Source organism: Camelus bactrianus, chromosome 21 (assembly GCF_048773025.1).
Source record: "Camelus bactrianus isolate YW-2024 breed Bactrian camel chromosome 21, ASM4877302v1, whole genome shotgun sequence".
NCBI lineage: Eukaryota > Metazoa > Chordata > Mammalia > Artiodactyla > Camelidae > Camelus > Camelus bactrianus.
Genome location: NC_133559.1, coordinates 24,276,391 through 24,293,224, shown reverse-complemented (window position 1 = coordinate 24,293,224; position 16,834 = coordinate 24,276,391). Strand labels below are relative to the sequence as shown.

Below are 16,834 nucleotides of genomic sequence, written 5' to 3'. Positions count from 1 at the left end.
TCAGTTCAATATTGGGCACTTAAATTTGCCTCCCATCCAATTAACTCAACTGATACACAACCAGAACCCAATGGAGAGAAACACGAATGAGAAAAACCCAAACCAGACAAGCCGGGCACTGACTACCCACCAGAGAGTACTCTCCTGCCTCAGCCAGGGGAATTAACTCATCTCTTGTGAAAGGAAAAGATAATACTTAGTTATAGAGCATACATAATTATAAACCATGTGCCACTTCACCAACATTTAAAGGCATATTTTGTTTTATATCGCTTCACTTTATTGTGTTTTTTACAAACTGAAGGTTTCTGGCAACCCTGCGTCCAGCAAGTCTATCGGCACCGTTCTTTCAACAGCACTTGTAAACTCCGTGTCTCTATGTCACATTTTGGTAATTCTGGCAATATTTCAAACTATGTGTTATGGTGATCTGTGATCAGTGATCTTGGATGTTACTATTATAATTATTTTGGCATTTTTTTAGCAATGAAGTATTTTTAAATTAAGATACAGACTTTTTTTTAGACATACTATTGCACACTTAGACTACAGTATAGTGTTAATGTAACTTTTTAAAAAATTTTATTTATCAATGAAGGACTCTAAATTCTATAGTGCTTAACAATTTTCAAAAGTTTCACACACATGATTTCATACAATCTCATAACGACCTTTTTTCCCCCACCTCCTTAATTCCCCTCACCTCTTCCCTCTCCCCACTGGTAACCACTAGTTTGTTCTCTATATCTGTGGGTCTGCTTCTTTTATGTTATATTCTTCTATTATGTTATATTTATGGTTTTTTAAAATTCCACATATGTTTAGATTTCATATGATATCATACATGTAAGTGATATCATACAGTATTTGTCTTTCCTTTCTGACTTACTTCACTTAGCGTAATGCCCTCCAAGTCCATCCACATGGCTGCAAATGACAAAATTTGCTCTTTTTTATGGCTCAGTATTCCATTGCGTGTGTGTGTGTGTTTGTGTGTGTGTACACACCACACCTTCTTTATCCACTTATCTGTTGATGGACACTTAGGTGGTGTCTGTCTTGGCAATTGTAAATAGTGCTACTATGAACATCGGGATGCAGGTATCTTTTTGAATTAGTGTTTTGGGTTTTGTTTTTGTTCTTTTTGGCTATATACCCAGGACTGGAATTGCTGGGTCTTATGGTAGTTCTATTTTTAGTTTTTGTGAGAAAGCTCTACACTGTTTTCCGCAGCCGCTGCACCAATTTACATTCCCATCAACAGTGTACGAGGGTTCCCTCTTCTCCGTGTCCTCACCAACATTTGTTATTTGTTCTTTTTGATGATCGCTATTCTGGCAGGTGTGAGGTGGTATCTCATTGTGGTTGTGATTTGCATTTCCCTGGTGGTTAGTGATGTTGAGCATCTTTTCATGTGCCTCTTGGCCATCTGTATCTCCTCTTTGGAAAAATGTCTGTTCAGTTCTTCTGCCCATTTTTTAATTGGGTTGTTTTAAATGTAACTTTTGTATGCACTGAGTAACCAACAAATTCGTGTGACTCACTCGATTGCAATATTTGCTCTATGGTGGTGGTCTGGACAAACCAGTGATATGTCTGAGGTCCACCTGCAGTCCTCATAGTGACCCTCATAAGCTAAGTATTGTTATTCTCCTTTCAGCGAAGAAGCTGAGACTCGGACGAATTAAGCAATAGGGCCAGCCTGTGGCCCAGCCGTGAGTCACATAGTATAGAACGGGGTGCTCTTCTCAGCAGGCCAGGCTGCCTCGGGGCTTGCTGGATTTCCTCTCCCTCGGGTCTCTGTTCCTTGTTTGCTGTGGGGTTTTGGATGCTTTCGTATGGGAGTGAACCTGGCTCAGCCCACGACCAAGCAAACAGAAGCAGGAGCCTGGGACAGGGTTCTGAGCAAACACACCAAGCCAGGTCTGTCCGACGGAGGGAGCGGGGCCGTACTTTGCCCTCATGAATCAGCTCCCTGGGGGCCGGGCAGTTGCAAAGGTAGCTGACAGGCTGTGGGTCTGAGGGCCAGGTGGGTCTCGGTAGATGTGGCACCTGGACTTTGACAGTCTCCCAGAGGGGAGCAGACAGCCCTGGAGCGGCGCTGAGGGGAGGCGGGGAGCCAGGCGCCCGAGCAGGTTTGTGGGAGCGCGAGCTTCTGTCTTTCTCTTCGCTGTGCTTGCAGCGGCGTCAGATTAGGAAAGGCAAGAGTGCTCTTCCTGGGGCCAGGGAAGGTCATGTATGTGAGCGTGTAAGTGTGACTTGTCACTGCAGATGCAATGCCTTCATTTGGAGAATCTTCAGTGCTTTTCATCTGGGCTCCTTAATTGTAACCTGAGGTCTAACCTACTGGAGTTATATCTTGGCCACAAAAATCAACTGGAGTTGACTTTGGCGCAGAGACTGAACGTTGTGTCTTTGCAGTGGGAGAAGGGCTGTCTGGGGACAGTATCTGGGGACAAGGTGGAAGAGGCTTTCTTCTTGCTGAGCTTCCTTGTGTCCCATTGGTATCAAGTTCCAAGGGCCTTCAGGAAAGATCCAGCTACCCTTTCACTGTGTCTGGGGCACTTGGTCTTTGCTGGGAGTTGCTGGAAAAGGGTCTCATTGTGCCTGGCTTTTTCCAGGAAGGGGGCTGATGCGGGAAGGAAGGTGCAGGTCGTCCTGAGCCGTGACTGCTCCTGAGGTGGAAGGCACTTCTGCGCCTTGCTCTTCAGGTATGTTCTGCTTACCGCTCTCAGCTCATTGCTGTGGACCCTGGCTCCACGGCCTTCGAGCAGAGTGACGTCTTGATTTCAACACACACCTTTGACCTTTTGTTCTGATATGCATTTTTATGTTGGGCTGGGAGTTTCAGGAGTGGGAGCAAGTTAACTGAAGTGGATCAGACTCTTTCGACCTAAAATGGTTCTCAGGGGAGGAGAGACACGGGGTCTGGCTGAGCTCTGCATTCTCCTAACACTAGAGAGCCGAGAACAGGAGTGAGGTCTGACATGTGCTTTTTCTTTGGAGGCAGCTGGATGCAGGTGCTGCTCTGCCATATGGGCAGAGAAGCTTGGAAGGTAACTTGTTCTCTGGAGCTGTTTCCCATTTTTGAAGAATAAGTGGGGAAAATCAGTTTAATGCTGGGGGAGACTTCCAGGTTTTAAGATCTCTGGCCAGGAAGATGACTGAGACATGGCTCTCTAGCTTGCCACGGAAGCAACCCCAAACTTGTGTCTCATCGGTTCCCCTGGGGAAGGGATGGGCATGGCTGGATTATAGGGCCTAGTTCTTCTAAGACTTTAATTTAAAATTTCAGAAGAGATGTCTCTTGAGGTCACCTTTTAAAAAAAATTTTTTTTGGAGGAGGTAATTAGTATTACTTATTCATTTATTATTATTATTATTATTATTATTATTATTATTATTATTATTATTATTATTATTATTATTATTATTATTATTATTTTAAATCTTTTTTTGTGAGGGGGTGGTGGAGGTAATTGGGTTTATTTATTTATTTTAATGGAGGTACTGGGGATTGAACCCAGGACCTCCTGCATGTTAAGCATGCATTCTACTGCTGAGCTATACCCTCCCCCGACTTGAGGTCACTTTAAGCTTCTTTTTGTTTAGAAAATGCCTTCAGCTCCTCACACTACCCTAAGCTTTCTCTGATAACACTAATTACTATTTGTTGAACAATTACTATATGCCAGATGGTGTGTTGGGCACTTTCTGCAAGTTAGCTCTAACTTTGACAGTGACCTGCACCTAATCATTACGGTCCTCATTCTGTGGGCAAGGAAATGAAGACTTGAAACATTTAATTAGCTGACAGCTAAACAGCAGAGTTAGGATTTGAACTGTGGTCTAGCTCTGTCTAAGGTCCACTCTATTTCTATGACAACAAAGGGCCGCCGTAGTACGTGCTGAATAAACACTTGTGGTGGCACAAATGAGCAAACATTTATTTAATCGGAATATTCTGATACTGTTTTCATCTGTTACTGTTCTCTCTCTCCCATGCCTCCCACATCTATTGTTGCTCCAAATATACTTTTTAATTTTTACAGCAGCATCCATGTAATTATCTAGCCTGTTATTTATTTCAAGTATCTGCTTGGGATTTTTTCAGATATCTCTACATCAGCGCCCGTGTGGTTTGTTTCAGATAGAAGGTTATGAGGACCATAGGTGCTTCTTCCACAAAACCTAATCAACCATCAAATTCGGACATGGACCTAAAAATGATGATTCATTTATTTTTGTCTTTTTGTTTTGTCTGCAGGAGGATAAAATAATTACACAACTGACTCAAAATACGGGAGAAATTCAGAGGGTCAGGGATGGAACCTTGGGTTCCCCAGTGGCCGCCTCAGCCATGGGGGAGGCCGCCAGCACCATCAAAGGATCCAGACCGAGGGCTTAGGAGAGATGGATATTATCCGCCTGCTCCTCACTCTTGGCACAATGGAGAGAAGTTCCATCAAAGGCAAGATGTGGGCAGGAGCCCCCAGCCACAGCAGGACCCCAGGGCAGACCACCAGCAGCCACGTTACGTGCCCAGGCCTGGGGAGTGGCGTCAGCCTGTGTCCAGGGTTACCTATTATGAAGGTGGTTATCCCAGTCAGTTGTACCCAAGGTATGGGCTCAGAGCTCGGAACTGACCCGACTCTCCTAAATGCCTGTGAGCAGATTGTTCTTTTCCTTCTCCTTTTATTTCTCCTCTTTTTTTTTCCTTTTTTCCATCTCCGTCCTACTACACTGACTTAGCTAAACCCTTTCTTCTCCCAAATTGGATTTTGGTGACCAAAAATACAGTATTTTTCTCCTCTTTATCCACTAGGGGAGCTTCTTAAAGACGCATCACAGTGTGATTGGGTGTTGGGGGCAGGGGAGTGGGTAGAAAGAATGATGCAATTCAAGATAGCGGATGAGACCCTCTTACTGTGGGATCACAAAAGGCAATATTTGTAGACTACGGAAAAGTTTTTCTCATGAGTCCCAGTAAAAGGTTCCTTAGCATCTTTGGGTGACTCTGACCCAGGGTTAGCACCCAGAAGAGCCCTAATGTCCAGAACAGTACCTATAGTGTAATCAGCACACAGAAAAAATATGCATTGAATGAAAGAATAGAAACTTAAAAAACAAACAAAACAACAAAAACCTCAGAGAAAGCAAATAGAAGCTTCTATACTCCAAATTCAGAATGAAGAGGTCTCAGTGAGGCCATTCTAGGAGAATCTAGAGTTCCTGCTCCTGGACTTAATATTTTATGAACTGTTCAAGCTGTCTGTCTTCTACTTTGATAGACAGGGGTGATCATTCCTGCCTCCAGAGTTAGGGTTGAAGTTATGACAACTATGGTAAAGAATTCTGCCCCTAGGGAATACTAAAGAATTACTAATTGATAAAAATATTAACAACATGACCCTTTTCGTTTTGTCCCTTTTTGTATTGTTGAATTCTGGAAGGAGGTTATTTTAAGAACAGAGGTGATAAAAGCAATCAGATTTAAGATGGCCCAACTTGACTTTTTAAACATTTTTAAAATTTGCGTTCTTTTTTATTGGAGTACAGTCATTTTACAATGTTGTGTCAGTTTCTGGTGTATAACATAATGTTTCAGTCATTCATATACATACATAGATTCATTTTCATATTCTTTTTCATTCTAGGTTACTACAAGATAGTGAATATAGCTCCCTGTGCCATACAGTATAAATTTGAACTTGACTTCTTCATCTCATTTCCATCTGTAATATGCATGGGAATTACAGTGGCCTATTGGGTACTTACACAGTCATCTCGGGAAGAGGTTTCCTAAGATGGTATCAGGACAGTGTTTTCTCAGAAAATACCTTGTGCTGTTGGATGTATGTATTTGAGGACGAAGAGGGGTCATGGAGAAGGAGAATGAGATACTTGGCTATGGTTTTGCAATAAAAATCCCAGGCTTGTGCTGACACAAAGGTCCTAGTTCTACTCTGATTCTGGATTTTCTGGTTATAGGATCTAGAAGGAACTGTGGCTTTAGAGCAGATTCTAGATGGGGTCACAAGTCTGTCCTCTGAAGTCGTCTGGTTTGTCAAGTCCCCCACTGGTCTCTCTCTCTACCACACTTATCCTTGAGTGACGGGCCTTCTTGGTGGTTCTCTAGGCCGGGCATGGAGGATCTGTATCAGAGCTATCATTCCCCAGCCCTAAGGGAAGAATACGCCTATGGAAGTTATTACTACCTTGGACACCCGCAGCAGCTGCAGGAAGAAAGAGGTATGGAGTCATCTCCAAGCAGCCTTTAGGACAGTGCAGTCGGGCTGACAGACCAGAGGCCGACAGGGCCGTGCTCACAGCCTCACCCTGGGTCTCCTGCTCTGCCGAAGCTAGAGCCCCGCCCCCACCCACTTCTTTCTCAGCCGGATGGGGCCACTGCGGCTAGATGTCTTGAGGAGAAGAGATGGAGGTAGAAAGCAGTCATTTTTCTTTGTATGTGTGGTTGACGGTACTGAAACTGTCATTACGTTACTAGTATTATGGATGGTTTGCACTTCATCCACGTTTTTCTTCTCCTCTTCATTATAGCCGAGATGATAGCCTCTGATAAAGTGACAGTGAAGTCAGTTCTTAACAGTGAAGTCACCAAGAGTGGGACTGGGCCGTAATGAGTCTGACCATCATTCACCCTGAAGGTGGCAGATACGCACAGAAAGGAATGTATACTTCATACCAGTAGTGAGGCTATCATGAGTATGTGCTAATGGCACTTCTGACCTGCCAGCAAAGAGAAAGCTGTTTCCACGTGGAAAACACACACAGGGCCCCTACTGTTGTACAATTGTATACAGCTGTGCTAATTTATTTAGAGGGGACTGAGAAGCAGCTTACAGACGTCCACTGTTAGCTTTCACTCATCATTTTTAGTCAATTTGGCAAATGCAGCCAGCCTTTTGTGTCCATGCATGGGTTCTGCATCTGCCAATTCAACCAACGGCGGATTGAAAATATTCGAAGAAAAAAAAATTCCAGGAAATTCCTAAAAACTGAATTTACTGCTGCAGGAAACTATTTATATAGTATCTACACTGAATTTACAACTATTTACACAGCATTTACATGATATTAGGCATTATAAGTTACCTAGAGATGATTTAAAGTAAATGGAGGATGTGCACAGGTTATGTGCCAACACTACACCATTGTATATAAGGGACTTGAACTTCCCCGGGTCCTGAAACCAATTCCCCTCTGGATACAGAGGGATGACTGAATGTTTTTATACCTGCTGTGCTCCAGTAACTCTGCTTTACAGATTGCTACTATTCTTCTGAACTTTCAGGAGTAGGAAGTGACCTGTCTTTATTTTGTTTTCTCTGAGGGTGCAGTGCCAAGGCAAGGGAGTCCTTACATCTGGCATGAAGATTATCGAGATCAAAAGTGCCTCAGTGAACATCATCGTGAAGACCAGAGTAGTGAGATCCAGTACCAGTAAGTGGGAAAGAAGAGACCAGTTCAACACGATTCTGCCAAACTCAGACTATCTTAGGCAAACCTTATGTCCTCTGGTGCTGGCTCCTCATCTTCGGAAGCCCATCTGCTTTTGTTCTGGCCTCAGGGATGTTGGGGGAGCCCAGGATGGCCCAGGCCAGCTGTTAACATGGACACTTGGAGGGAGGGAGTCTTAATTCCGAGACACAGCTCCCCAAACCCGCGTGAGTCCCCAGATCTGTGAGGTTACTTGAGATCCATCCTAAAATAGGGCCTGAATTCTATGTTGGCCTCAGAACAGATGTGGCCTCGCAAAAGTTCTCATGATTGGGTCCTGCCTGGGGCTGGGGTGCCTGTCCTCTACCCACTCCTGTGCCCTGAGAATGGGCGATCCCCTGAGATACGACCAGCAGGGAAGAGCCTTTTGTGCTGGCACCTGTCCTGGTGCCCTGAAGTCTGGTGCCTTTGCCCTACTGGAACTCACCAACCCAACTGCTCTAATTTAAGTCCTTCCCGGATGTCAGGCTACAGAGACCGAGCCTTTTCTGCAGGGTTTGGGGCCACTTCTAGTAAATGTACTATGAACCCCAGGAGCGCCTGCTTTTCTGGTATTAATAGATCGAGGTGGTGAAATAGAGGACAAGGCTTTTCCCTGTGGCCCCTGGGGCCAACCTGACTCCTGCCCACGCTTTGCAGTAGAACATCCTCCAGCAGAGAGCAGCTCAGCCTTGCTGGCCTGCCCTGGACCCCTTCTCACTTGCTCCTGTCATTTTGCTGCAGATCTAAGAGTCGGAACCATTATAAAAACAGCCCTGCTTCCAACTCTGGACAGGAGAGGCCTGGGGACCTACTTCCGGGGAGTCTGCTAACTGGGGCCCAGAGAAACAAGGTAACCTGAGTGACGTGGGGCTGGCGATCTGTGACAGCGCATCACAGCTGACACGCTCCTCAGTGGCAGGGCGGGCCGGTGCGGGTGGGGGTCCCCAGGGGCCAGCAGTCTGAGGGGTCCCGTTCCTCCCCTCTTGGCAGAGCCTCCTCTCCTACCTCCTCCTTTCCCTGCGTCCTGTTTCATTCTTTTGGGTCTGAGGCCCTGATCTGGCCTGTCTGCCTTCTTTGCCAAGTTGGCTGGATCAGGAGATGTCACCCAAGCCACTCTGGGGTGCCGGCAAAGAGGCCTCCGGTGGTCTGGCACTTTGGGGTACCCAGGAAGTGGGAAGTTGCTGGCATCTTTTAATTTAGGTCTGAAAGTCAGAACTCGAAAGCCTTCCTGACTCTTTCATCTCTCTCTTCTAAAATCTTACCGTGTGTACTTGCTAGGCTACAAAGTGGAACTCTTGAATTTTTAAAAATAAACTTTAACTTTTGCGATATTTTTAGTTCTATGGAAAAGTGGCAAAGATACTATGGAGACCAGCCCTTAATTTTTGACTTGTCTTGTATCAATTTTGTTTCCCTGATCAGATTGGTATGATTTAGGGGAACAGTTTCCTCTGATGCAGAACAGGGTAGGGTGCATACTATGACAAACGGTAACAACAACACAGTAACAGCAGCCGTACACCCATACAGCACTTTACAGTGTGCAGAGAGCTTTTGCATCCATTGTTTGCATCCACTATTTTACAGTTCTCCCAGGATGTAATGTTCCATGAAGTTCTTGTACACCTTTATCCCCAGGGAAAGCACTGAACCAGAGCATAGTACGTGCTCATCAAACAGCTGGTGAATGAATGTAAGAGTAAGTACATGAACTATATAGGGTAGGCATTATTGTCTGCTTTACAGATGACGGTACTGATCTGAGAGTCTAAGTTACTTGTTCAAGGTCATAGCCGCTAGGTATTGACAAAGCTGGGACTTGAATTCAGTGCCCCAGGCCCCAGGGCTAACACTCTTTCCAAGAGGCCATAACGAATCCTTTAGCAAACACTTATCAGTTGAATGATCCCCTCTTTTTGTTTCAACACACCCACATTTACTATATTTATTTGTAAGTTTGAATTTTGGTGCTTTGAAGGATAACTTGGGAGGACCATCTGTTTGAAGGTGCTTCTGATTCTTTCCATGCATTTTCGTTGTTTTTAATTTCCAGCCGTCACTGACCGAGGAGTCCAACCTTCTCCGGCAGCATGAGTCTGGTCTCAGCTCCAGTAGCTACGAGCTCAGTCAGTACATGGCAGATGCTCCTGAACTGTCTGACCCCATGGCTTCCTCAGCTTGGAGTCCAATTCAGGCTGGTGGGTGCTGAAGTCCTCAAAGGAGTTGGTTGAGTCTGGTGAGAAGAGGGCTGGGTGGCACATCTCTTGGAAAGTCACCTTTAGCTCTGTTTCCAAGAGCAGATTATTGTCTGCCTCATTTGTGTATGTAGGTCTCCTGGGCGGAGTGGCCAACCTTGGCTCCATTTCCCACCTTTTCCCTTGTTCTGGAGGTTGCATCATAGCTGATTCTTGGAAGGGAACACTGCCCCTAGCCATCATCAGGCTGGGAGAGGCGGAACTCAGAGGTCCTCTTAGGTCCTCAGAGGTGAAGAAAGTAGAGTCAGTTTGGTAAAGCCAAGGCAGGTCACAAAGGTCTGGATGTAGGAGACTTGCCATGATTACTGGGGCTACAAGAGCCGAAGTCCCTGGCTTGTCACCATCACTGAGGGGCTGGGCCTGGTGCATTATCCTTTGGAGCAAACCATCAAATCCTTGCATTAAATTCTGACATATTCTCATAGTCTCAAGTCAGACTTGAAGTGTGGCCTTCTAATTATGTAGCCCACACAGAATCTTATCTTGGTCCCAGGTGGAATTTGGAAACATATGTGTCTGTGGAGTATTTCTAAAGTAAAGCAGTGGTGGTAATGCTAACAGTGTCTACCTGTGTCTGTTGGTCAGAGGACATCTCAGCAGCTGGTCCCAAGGCACCCATGAAGTTCTATGTCCCTCACGTGCCTGTGAGTTTTGGACCAGGAGGTCAGCTGGTGTGTGTGGGTCCCAGTTCCCCCAGTGATGGACAAACTGCCCTGGTTGAACTGCACAGCGTGGAGGTAAGCAAGATTTTGTGTCCCTGGTATGCCAGCATGCCACTCCCTGCTTCCCTTTGCATAAGCCTGGGCATCTCTAGAAATAGGGTGCTCTTGTGGGGGACTGGGCCATCCATCTTGTGGAGTGTCTGTGTTTGTGTGTGTGTATAAAGGAATGGGTGGGGCTCTTCTCTGAAAGAAGTAATGCTAGACTTATGTTTCCTGAGATGCTGTAAGTTCATATTCAGCAACTGGAGAACTGATTTTGTCCATCTGCTTTCTCCACAAGGCACCGAGCCCTATCCCAGGACCACGGCTCTGGGTTCTGATCCCGGACTTGGCTGAAAGGGCCATTGGGTGAACAGAGTCTTGAAGACCAAACTTGATTTTTTTTGTTCCAGGTTATCCTTAATGATTTTGAGGAACAAGAAGAGATGAGGACTTTCTCAGGACCCCTGATTAGGTAAATTACCCTAAGAGCTGCCACATCAGGGCTTTTGGAACCTACCACATCTTCCCGCCCAGCTCAGCATTTTGGGGATTTGTTCTTGGCTTCCTTGAAAGAAAATGTCTGTCCCCGTCAGAGTGGAATCTCTGTGTTACAGGATGGAGGCAAATGTGGCCCGAGCTATTTTGACAAGCAATTTGAGGGTTGAAAGCAGAAAGAAAAATTAACTTAAAGGTTTAAAAATCTGAAATCAGTTCTGTTTTACAAAGGCTACGTGGTAGGAGGTTTTAGCATGCTGTGTACTAACAGTCCTTAAGCCGCTAGAACAGGGGCGCACAGCCTGGGAGATCATAGGCAAGTGGATCACATAAAAAAATTTTTCTGGGGAGCTAAGTAACACGGTCAGCATTTGAGTTACCGGACAGAGTGCAGGTCTGCCCTCTGCAGGACTGAGCTGGAACTGCTTTTACATTCCGAGTCCTGCTTCTGATAAAACATTCAGGACGCTCTTTGCTGAGCAGTGGAGTCCTGGTGGTGTCAGAGGATCTGGGTTCTAGGCCAGGACAACCTACTAACTAGAGCTACCATGGCAGACAGGTTAGTTAGTCCTCTCTGAGCCTCAGTTTTCCCTTTAAAAATGAAGTAACCCTGGCTGTGCTACTCCAGTGACGGCTGCGAGACTCAAGAGAGAGAATGCACACTGAAGTCCTCTCAGTCTCATCACTGCTATATAAAGGTGTTCTTACCTGAAGCTTCCCCCTCCAAGAAAACCCTACAGTATTTTGACAGTGCTTTCAAGTAAAAATGAGTGCTGTCTCGATTTCTGAGACACAGGTAGGTATATAGATGTAAGGCAGAGCACTGGGTTGGGTGTTTGGACATGAGGTTACTGGTCCCAGTCTGACTGATTTTATTGGATGAGCTCAAGAAAATAATGATTCCTGTTCACTGGGCAATTATACATGCTACACAACTGGCTAATTCATTTTTGTATGGGGGTAATTTTTAATTTCTATTTAAAAATACTTATCTATCTACATTGTCTTTTTTTGTTTGTTTATTTTTGCAGGGGAAGGTAATTAGGTTGATTTTTATTTATTTTTGATGGAGGTAGTGGGGATTGAACCCAGGATGCACTCTACCACTGAGCTATACCCTCCCACCGAAGTAGATTTTTAAAAAATTACCCCTATGTTAGGGGAAAGAGCAGAGGCTCAGAGGAGATAAAAAACTTACGTAAGCTGAAATTCATCAAACTGTACACCTGAAATAAAAGTAGTTTACTGTACAGGAACCATACCACAATAAAGGTGTTTAAAAAAAACCAAAAAAATAAAGCCTACAAACATATTTCATTGAGAAAAAAAAACTTATGTAAGCTGAGGAGTGGCAGGCTAGATTTAAACCCAGGGATGTCTGACCAAAGTCTGCGTGCTCTCTTACCTGCTACCCTGACAGTCATTTCAAGTCTCTGAGCCTCAGTTTCCTCCTCTGTAAAATGGAGAAGGAGGACCAGAGAATCTCTGTTCTGCAAGGAAACTATCCTGTAGTTACAGCCTCACTACGCCCGTCCTCAGCTCCAGCCCAGGCAGCAGCCTCGCAGGGTAGGAGGAGCCTGCGGTCCTACAGGGAGGTGGGGGGGAGGGGTCTGCCCCTCATTCTTTGCTCCCTGAAATCTCTCCCTAGGGAAGATGTACACAAGGTGGACATCATGACATTTTGCCAGCAGAAAGCAGCGCAGAGCCGCAAGTCCGAGACACCGGGGAGCAGAGACTCCGCTCTACTGTGGCAGCTGTTGGTTCTCCTCTGTCGGCAGAACGGGGTCAGTATTACCGCTCGGGTGGATGGGCAGGTGCAGGCTGGCTTGGAATTTAAGCCTTCCTGGACGGAGAAGATACGGTTTATGGCAAGATTATAAAAGGTAACATGAAAGAAGCAACACATGGCCCCAAGGGGAGATACTGCTCAGACGACACCACAGTTTTCTAAGCCTAACCTTTGCCCTGCCCTCCTCCGCTGGTCTGGGGTTGCCGCCCAGCTCTTGGGTTACTGCGCCAGGCAGACAGTACACCTGTGGGAGTGTGCATATTTCTGGTCATCTTCACGGCTCCCGACAGAAAGAAAATAACCCTGAGAGTGAAGCTGAAGTTTGAAATACAATAATACAAGAAGGGGCTGTCTTGCGTTTGCATGTCGGCCTCCCGCCTGGAGAAGGCTGGTGCCCCGGTGCCTTCCTTCTGCAGCCTGGGCTGCCGGCGTGAGGACGGTGAGGACTCTGCGTCAGGACGGCCCCCTCTGCCTTGCAGTCCATGGCGGGGTCCGACATTGCGGAGCTGCTGATGCAAGACTGCAGGAAGCTGGAGAAGTACAGGAGGCAGCCGCCCGTGGCCAACCTCATCAGCCTGACGGACGAGGACAGGCCGGTGCTGAGCTCGGGCCCCCGGAACCTGCTCACCGGGGAGATTCCCCCAAGCGTGGAGACGCCTGCGCAGATCGTGGAGAAATTCACCAAGCTGCTCTACTACGGAAGGAAGAAGGCAAGTGCGGCCCCGCCTCGGGCTTAAAAAAGTACCCACCGCCCCAGCCACTCTCCTCTCCCCCAGCTGTGACAGTCATTTTACAGCCCCTAAGATGTTCAGAGAGGTACAAAGGAAAAAAATTAAAACACCTATAGTCTTACCATTAAAAGATAACACCCATTTACATTTTTAAACATTTTTTATTGATTTATAGTCATTTTACAATGTTGTGTCAAATTCCAGTGTGCAGCGCAATTTTTCATACATGGACATATACACACTCATTGTCACATTTTTTTCTCTGTGAGGTACCATAACATTTTGTGTATATTTCCCTGTGCTATACAGTATAATCTTGTTTTCATTTACATTTTGATTTATTTACTTCTAGTATTTTCCATGCCTGTATGCTAAAAATCAGATTATATGGTAACTCTATTTTTAGTTTTTTAAGGACTCTCCATACTGTTCTCCACAGTGGCTGCACCAAATTACATTCCCACCAACAGTGCAGGAGGGTTCCCTGTTCTCCACACCTTCTCCAGCATTTATTCACCTGAAACTAACACAACATTGGAAATCAACTATACTTCAATAAAAAAGTTAAATTATATACACAATTATTTCTTTTTTTTCCCACTCAAGATTATATGGTGAAATATTCTCATGACATTAAAATATACCATTTAAAAATGGACTATATTCCATTATTTAAGCATATCATGTTTTATTTAACCAATTCACTGCTGTTGAATATGTAGACTATTTACAATTTTGTCACCCGTTATAAATTCTACAAGTTGAACATCTTGTTATAAAAATCTTTGGCTGATCTTTTTATTGTTTGTTAGGATAGATTCCTAGAAGTGGAACCACTGGGTTAAAGGGTAGGCACTTTTAAAAAGTTCTTCACATATACACTAATATTAGTTTCCAGAAAGTTTGTTTACAAATGGTACCCCCATCATATCTAAAATATACCTACCAATACTGAATACTTTAATTCCATAGATGAAGTGATGCCTTGTTTATTTGTGGTATGTAAATTAGACTATTTTAATTTTTATATTATATATTAAAAATTTTAAGTTGAGGTATACTTGACAAATAAAACTATACGATACTTAAAGTGTACAATATGATGATTTGAGACACTTACACTTTGTGAAAGGGTTTCCTCCATCACCTCACATCAGCTATTATTTTATGCCTTGTTTAATTTTGAAGTTGAACTCACATTTTACAAAAGTCTTAGACTCAGTCCTCCATGGCCTCTTCCCCATCTGGCTGGAAGGAGGATGACATCCGGAAACCTTGGGGGCTCGATGTTGGAGACGGTGGAGGCTCACACAGTTGAGTCCCTGAATTGCCACACGGAGGAGGGCTGCCCCGGACTCTGTTCCCCTGCCCAGTGCTCTCCCATGACTAGAAGGGGGGCTGCTCTTTTGTTGAGCCAGCATACATAGCAGTTAACCTACCCTCCTAATACTGTAATTAATTGCTTACTAACCATCAAGTGCTTGTTAACTATCAACTTCATATGCCAAATTAATGACACCATGAACTTGGTGACATGGGTTGGAAGACGCAAATTTTAAAACATACACACACACACACACACACACACGTTCACCTCTTCATTTAATTTTCAGAACTGTTGAGTAAGGGCTTGATATGTGAGGTTTTGGCATGGTATTAATTTCCTTGGTGCCCCCAAATAATGTGATTTTTGGACAGGAAATCACTAATGAGGTATTTCCACCTCCAAATGAAAATTGATTTGATTATCCCAATATGTTTCATGATATCTTATTTAAAGAGAGAATAAATTTAAACAATCCCAGGAAATTCAGCCTCACATCCAGGACAAGTAAAAAAGACATAAAGATTGCTCTTTTGGCGGGGGGCGGGGGGGGGGAAGACTGCTCTTTTCGTATGTTCTATGGGCCAGACCCGGAAGCTGCATATATCACTTCCGTTCCCATCTGACGGCCTAGCACTCAGCCACATCTAGGTGCCATGGGGGTAGGAAATGCTGCCCACTTCTTGGCCCAGGAAGGAGAGCATGGATTTGGGTGAGGAACTGCCATAATTGTTAATAAAGAAACTGTTCCTCTATCGTGCCTCCACGAACACCATCTTGGACTCGTCTTTTGGGACTCGAGCCTTGGGGTGAGATGCTTCTCTCAATTTTGGTGCTTAGCTTCCTGAAAGCATTGTGTGACTTCTGCCAAGGAGAAAAAGCTAACTGGAAACAATGTTTGAGGGGAGCTAATGAAATTGCATAATGGATTTTGATCAAGTGAAGGCTGGAGAAAGGGACAACTGAGAGAAATACATGCCAGTGAAAGCCATTCCCCAAGTCTTCCTTTTTCATACTCACATGAGAGGCTCTGCCAGTCTTCTGGAAGCCCAGCCTCCTCTGCTCAGGGGGCAGCAGTACCTAAGCACAGTCGTTTGTTGTTGGTAGAGGAAGGGGGTCAGGCGGCACTGAAGGCGATGTTTGTGTTTTCAGGAAGCCTTGGAGTGGGCCATGAAGAACCATTTGTGGGGCCATGCTTTGTTCCTGTCCAGCAAGATGGACCCAAGGACCTACAGCTGGGTCATGAGTAGGTAAGCTGGGGAGACCAACGGAGCCGAGAGGCCTCCCCTCCAAAGATGGGGGTGAGGGTGGGGAGAAAATTCAAGGTGCACGGAGAAGCCCTACATTTCAATTCTAAGCTGGACATGGCATTTCTCTTTTTCAGATTCTTATAACCCAGGCACAGACACATTCTTCCTAGTTGTTAAGTTGAATACAACATTTTAGTAATGTTTCCCAGGGTCAGAGTTTCCAAAAATTAAGTAGGTTTCTACATGGCAGTAGCCTTTCCTCTTTGGAGGGTCTGTTCTAGAGAGTTCCATTGGTGAGGGGACAGGCGATCACTCAGCGTTAACTGACAGAGCTTTAGGACTGAGAGTTAGTGACTGTCTGCTGCTCAGTCCCGCAGTGGGGATGTGGGTGTGGAGAAGTGGGTAGGGATTCAGGGTACCAGGAACGTGAGCTGTGGTAGGGAAGGGGTTTATAGGGCTGGGGAATAGATCGAGATGTCTTCATCTAATGGGAGACGTCACGACTGAAGGGCTGTGTTCAGTCATAAATGATGCCAGCACATTGTGATCCGGGTCCAGGGGGGACCAGGCAGAATGCCCAAACCAAGGAGAGATAGGGATGGAGGTGTGAGTACATAGCCAGGAGTGCAGAACAAGGGCAATGAAACAGCCAAACAGAATCAGAATTAAATGGAGGTGGTGGGGGCAGGGGGCGCTGGAGTCAGTCCTTTTGGCTGAATCTAGCATCCATGGCTTGTCAGGGACAGACGTGTGGCGGGGTGGAGTAGGGCAGGGGACCCTCCT

The 16,834-nt window shown here is 45.3% G+C and overlaps 1 protein-coding gene across 3 annotated transcripts in view; it reads left to right on the top strand.

Annotated features, from left to right (window-relative positions):
• Positions 1-1,936: 1,936 nt before the first annotated feature.
• SEC16B (SEC16 homolog B, endoplasmic reticulum export factor) overlaps positions 1,937-16,834 on the top strand; it is a 37,347-nt gene continuing 22,449 nt past the window's right edge. The window contains exons 1-12 of one of the 3 annotated variants that reach the window (XM_074349835.1): positions 1,937-2,135; positions 2,622-2,711; positions 4,268-4,621; positions 6,140-6,252; positions 7,362-7,464; positions 8,245-8,353; positions 9,557-9,701; positions 10,344-10,495; positions 10,873-10,934; positions 12,606-12,741; positions 13,226-13,460; positions 15,958-16,051. In XM_074349835.1, the coding sequence (XP_074205936.1) occupies positions 4,326-4,621; positions 6,140-6,252; positions 7,362-7,464; positions 8,245-8,353; positions 9,557-9,701; positions 10,344-10,495; positions 10,873-10,934; positions 12,606-12,741; positions 13,226-13,460; positions 15,958-16,051 (1,445 nt within the window). In that variant the 5' untranslated portion in view covers positions 1,937-2,135; positions 2,622-2,711; positions 4,268-4,325. Of the gene's footprint in view, positions 2,136-2,621; positions 2,712-4,267; positions 4,622-6,139; positions 6,253-7,361; positions 7,465-8,244; positions 8,354-9,556; positions 9,702-10,343; positions 10,496-10,872; positions 10,935-12,605; positions 12,742-13,225; positions 13,461-15,953; positions 16,052-16,834 lie in introns of all 3 variants that reach the window. The other 2 variants (XM_045516592.2, XM_010954896.3) reach the window with 2 other exon arrangements.